Source organism: Haliotis asinina, chromosome 7, assembly GCF_037392515.1.
Source record: "Haliotis asinina isolate JCU_RB_2024 chromosome 7, JCU_Hal_asi_v2, whole genome shotgun sequence".
In the NCBI taxonomy this organism is placed as follows: Eukaryota; Metazoa; Mollusca; class Gastropoda; order Lepetellida; family Haliotidae; genus Haliotis; species Haliotis asinina.
This window is the reverse complement of record NC_090286.1, coordinates 36299266-36304876: the sequence shown is the minus strand read 5'-3', so window position 1 is coordinate 36304876 and position 5611 is coordinate 36299266. Positions and strand designations below refer to the sequence as shown.

Here is a 5611-nt window from a genome sequence, read left to right as displayed (position 1 = left end):
ATATCTCTCTTTCATAACACTGAATATTTCATGTTTGTGATGAGCGCATTATTTCGAGAGAATATTACATGTAACAATTAATATATATACTTCATGTGGACGATTTAGGAACAAGTACATCTCATGAAACCCTGCTTCTTTTAACTGATGCATTTTGATGTCGATGTCTCCTATCACCCGCAAAGTGTGTTTATCAACCACTATAAAGTTTGTCAACTTTCGGAATTAGCTCTCTCTCCCTTGTTGAGACACGAGTTGTATGACTCGGATTTGCTCGTGGAAATATGATAGTTAAGCTCGCGATCAAGTGCTCTCGTTGCACGCGAGGACGGGCGACACTTAGACCATGTGACACAGATTTGCATAGAGCGGTGCGTAGTCTGGGTCTCTGATTGGTGAATTGTCGCGGCACTCCAAGTGACCGCTCCACCTCTATAAAACAACACCGTGCCGGTCCAGTTTAATGTCATGTTGAACACTAGAAGGAGGCGGTGTACTTCCTATCATAGGAAATAGTCGACTGTGTGACTGAATACGGGATAAAACTTAATTACCGTGTGAGAAGTGTGAATCAGACATTTGGATAAAGTGTCGTCTGCTGACACTGCCTAGTCGTCTGCTTGTGTCTTCTGCTACACGGATTGTCGTCTGCTCGCGCCGTCTACCATGCGTCAAGCGTGTCACCCACCCCAGAATCCTGGACCCACACCAGCGATGTTGGCAGGGATGTATGGTAACCCACACGGGCAAGGCATGCCCCACCCACAGTTCCAGTTTGACTGGGTTAATAGTTACACTACGGGGGTAATGCCCCAAGAAAGCACCATGGTTAGAATGCCCTCCAGAAGATCTGAGCAAAGAATCCGAAGACCCATGAACGCATTTATGGTTTGGGCAAAAGTTGAAAGAAAGAAGCTGGCAGATGAAAACCCCGACATACACAACGCAGATCTCAGTAAGATTCTAGGTAAGAAGTCAATCGCTTGCTCTTTTTAAAATCCTACGGGCTCGTAAATGCTTGTGATATAAAACCGTGACATGTTCCCACTTGGAGTCATTTAAACAAACCAAGGGACTTACACCTCACTACACCATCGGAACATAGGAAAACAAGTTCGTCCAACTGATACTATCATTAAGAAAACGTTATTCATTTTTATCATTGCTGGGAAAATTATGATCATCATGATTATTATCATCACTAGTATAGTATGTCAACTTTGATTTGCGAAATTTAAGTATATATTTAAACCTCCATTTGCAAATCGCTTGACATATATTTTTCTGTTTAAGGGCATACATTTAACTATCAAACTAATCATATGGCAACTTCGAAATACAAATAACATGAATATTAGTATATGCATCATGTTTAAAGTTTTGATATATTTGATATTTGCCATCCTGTTAGAAATCATTCAGTACCCCTATCAACCAGACCCAACTACATCCATGGTCACTTATCCAATTATGCAGGTATTAATGTATCACAACAAACTGTCGTGAGAAAATTTCTGTTTCCCTTACAAATAATAAATCTGGTCAATGGAATGTAGAATTCTCGCATCTCCGTTCCCTGAAGATGTTCACTGTAAACACAGAGATAATAAAGAAGGGTAATTAACGGACGAAGGAAATGTTTTGCAGTGCGTTGGTCGTGATTTCAAACAAATGACCCCCAGAGAGCGCCTGTGTTTTTCGCTGGTGTCACCTTTCAGCCGTTATAGGGAAACCACTTGTTAGTGTGTGTGAAACGATATGAGCAGCGGCCTTGCATCAACATGTGGCGATTGTGGCTAGTTGGTATCGCGTCCAGGTCGCTGTTTTTCATGTGGCATTATTTCTGACTGGGGTGCCTTGGATACATTAGTAATATGCCATGAGAAATGGCAAGGAACATTCAAAGTTCATATTTGTTTTCACTTAACTTGATAGCTGTCCAGAAAATTAAAGCGCATTTGTAAAGGTCAGCGTTACATTGACTAAATGGTTCTCACGAAAGAACAATGTTGGAAAGGTTTTTTCTTAACATTTTTAGTCAAGAATTAGTTATTGGTTGGTGTAATAACTTAACCATTGTAATTAACACTGGATGAACCTTGACATTCGTTGACAATCCTTCCAGTAAATATTATTCATATCAGCAATTATAATATTATTTTAAAGTAAGTTCAGTATCACAGTAATATTTAAAGAAATGTCGCTTGTACAGGTACCCATTACCAAGCAGACTGCCCAGCTGCCCAACGTATGACCTTGTAAATTGACCGCTTTCAAAAGTACAACGTAGAAGTAGGATATACTAATGTAATTCTAATCATTCGACGAGTCCTCGATTGAATATTGTGCAATTATAAATTTTCTAAATGAATGTAGATTCAATATGTACCTTTGTCGGAAGTATTTTATTCATCACATGTAGCGTAGTGCTTCAAACTGTGACAAAGTGCAGTCTACCATACAAATGCTTTGTCTGTGAGCGTGAGTCTATATCCAGTGAATGTAGAATAAAAAGGATACTTCGTGAAACGATTACACGGAACTGGAAAGAAAAACTTGGTTTGTCACAATCGCGTAAGGTTTACTTGATGATCACATGCAAGCTCATCGCTTCAGGAGAACATAGCGATATTCTTCCTGGGGTGTTTTCAGTCCCACTACAGATGGGCATGTTAGCCCACCATGTTCTTCCTCCTCAGATTGAACACCGCGTCGTGTATATTTAAAGTCCTCAGTGACGCCCCTTTAAGACTATGTCATCAGAATGTCCTGGGTGAGAAACGTTAGACACTTTGTCTGAATCACCTTCTGTTGAAGTTGACGGAAGTGGATTTTGATTTCAAACAGTTGGAGCCGAATTGTATTTCAATGAAACGTATATAAGCCACTTATAAGCATAAGGGTGATGTACTAGCATCTTCCGGTCTCAGAAATAAAGGTATGTGTAAGTTAGCTGATGTTATTCCACAAAGAATACCTCGAGTATTATGGAGCCTCAAGTATATTACTTTCAGGAATGGGCTGAGTGCGATGGGGCGATTAAGGGTTTAGACCGTTGACCAGTTCAAGCAGGGACAGCACTGAAATCACATATCGCCTTGCTGCGGCATGTAAGATAGATTACATGACTTTGTTCGATGGAGCAGAAGAACTGCGCACGTCAAAATGTTCCGAGATGCGAACTACCTTGATGAAAGTGTTCCGCGTGATATCCCAGTCGGGTATTATGGTCAACGACTCGAGAGGCGTATATTACTGAGAAAATCACGAATCGAGGGAGTTAATAAACAAGGAACCTGGTGCGATAAACATCCCATCTCTGTATGGTAGAGAGAGAAAGCAAATTTAAAACAACCGGATACCGTTGTGACATCTCTAAGTAGAACTCATCGTAGACATCATTACGCAGATAGGTTAAAAGCACGTTAACACACTAGGAGTATTTGTGAATTATAATTAGTATGATGTTTTTGATAAAAACATTTGTGGATGCTCAGATAACAGAGCCGGATACAGCTTTTTAGAAGGGATTGGGGTGCACACTCTTGAGAAAGAGGGAACGTACCTTTACTCACTTTTCAATGGTTTTTAAATAAACTTTCAGGACAAAGAACGCGCGCGCGCGTGTGTGTGTTGGGGGTGGTAGGGGTAGGGAGCGGATTGTGTATTAAAATGTTGGTATGTTATAAACATATCGAAATACCTCTTCGAACAATTGCTTTTGTAAACTCGAACATGTGAAATCGTTAGCAACTAGCTTAGGTGGAATGTTGACTTTGAAAACTAATAATGTGAGTGAGTTTAGTTTTACGCAATATCAGATGTGGGCTTCATAGTTTGTACCCATGAAAACTAATAATATTTTCCATTAACAGAACAGGAGTCAGAACATCTCCGCAACCATGTCTCCACCGGAGAAATCCCTTTCTACCTATTTACTATGATTTTGTTATTGTTTCAGGTAAGAAATGGAAGGGCCTTCGTGTAGAAGAGAAGCGACCATTTGTTGAGGAGGCTGAGCGATTGAGGGTCCAGCACATGCAGGACCACCCAGACTACAAGTACAGACCCCGCAGACGAAAACATCCCAAGAGAATCTGCAAGAGGGCGTCATCTCTCACGTCATCCGGTGATGCTAGACCTGACAGTCTCCCTCCCGTCACGACGTTCGGTCGGGGGTCCACGCCCGGGGGTGGGTCGAACATGAGAAAACAAATGACCACACCTCATACTGGGGCTAGCCTCTCAGCCCCCATCTTGTCAAATCTTCTCAACACACCAGAATCATCACCACCTTCGAGCCCAGACACTTCTAAACCACGAAACTCATCGAGTCCAGACTTGACAGACGATCAAACCGGACGATCGTCTGCCAACAGCAGCCATTATGAAAGTGTTTTGAGTTCTAGTGGACTTTTGACGCCTGATCGGTCGCCAAATGACGCGGGGGAGAGTGTGTTCAAATTCCCGCCACATGGCGAAGACAGTCGACTGAGCGGGACTCAAGGGTCATCGTATTCAGAACTGTTGCGGAAATTCAGTACAAACGGGAATATGTACATAAGTCGGTTCCGGAACGACTACACCCCAGTCCCCACCAGCACTAACCTGAACTCGTCCTCAGAGAACCTCGTCACCCTCCGTAAGCTAGTGAGTCAGCCCCACACCACCATGTCTAGCTCCTTTTATCGCCAGAAGTCGTCTGCTCGAATGCAGCAAACGAGTTTGAAGTCAAACATGGTCACACCCAGTCCCTACCCCTCCTGCCAACAACAAGTGGCTCCTTACCCCCAGACAAGCGCACACCTCCCGGAGGGGGACATTCTCGAGAAGTTCTCTGAAGTTGAGAGACTTGGCGACGTCGACAGAAGTGAATTTGACCAGTATTTATTCGGCTCGTCTTCCCAGACCAATCCAAACACAAACAGCTATTGCCATGCTGGCGTGACGTTTAAATACAGTTCAGTCTCTTACGATCAAGTAGCGAGTTCGCCCGAATACGACCCCGGTTCAAATGAAGTCTCGCCTGCTGGAGAACAGAACGAAGACATGAGCTCCGATTATGACGTCGCCTATCAGTACGACTTCGACGGGTCTTGTCTCATATCTGCATTGACAAACTCCCCATCTTTCTGATAACTCAGCTCGCTTGGGACTTGATAATATGGCGAGAGAGGACAGAGCGTTTGTACAATGGGAATTAACCCATACCACACTTAACTGAAACTTGGACATTGATGAAACATTTTTAAAGTTTTAACAGTTTTAAAGGGTTAATTCTCATGGATGTACACGAACAAACTGATGCTGACTTGTTGCAGCTGAAAGAGTTAATAAACCTTGTGCCAAATCCGAAGAGCCGTTGCTACGGCTCAGCCTTTGCGGGGTTAAGGCTCTAAATCACTGGGCCTCCGAGTTGACGGTATTGATAAGGTCAGTTGCGATGTACCACGTTACATAAGGCATTACAGCTTGACTTGGCCAAGCCAGAATGACTTGCAAGGGGTTAACCCCCGCACTCACATGTGTCTTGAACTGATATTGTGGAATAACAGATTCATATGGTCGGATTACACATGCATCATCAGTGATGATCTCTATAGTGACGCCA

At 42.9% G+C, this 5611-nt stretch overlaps 1 protein-coding gene across 1 annotated transcript; it reads left to right on the top strand.

Annotated features, from left to right (window-relative positions):
- The first annotated feature begins 410 nt into the window (after positions 1-410).
- Positions 411-5256, top strand: LOC137290640 (transcription factor SOX-7-like). The gene is made up of 2 exons (XM_067821711.1): positions 411-967; positions 3962-5256. Exons 1-2 carry the CDS (start codon positions 667-669, stop codon positions 5134-5136), a joined length of 1476 nt encoding a protein of 491 aa, XP_067677812.1. The 5' UTR covers positions 411-666; the 3' UTR covers positions 5137-5256.
- Positions 5257-5611: the final 355 nt, after the last annotated feature.

Bases quoted from the DNA above. Each gene is read 5' to 3' on its own strand.
- LOC137290640 (XM_067821711.1), top strand. From the start codon at position 667: ATGCGTCAAGCGTGTCACCCACCCCAGAATCCTGGACCCACACCAGCG. The intron at 968-3,961 runs GTAAGAAGTCAA...TTATTGTTTCAG, and splicing joins AGATCTCAGTAAGATTCTAG to GTAAGAAATGGAAGGGCCTT.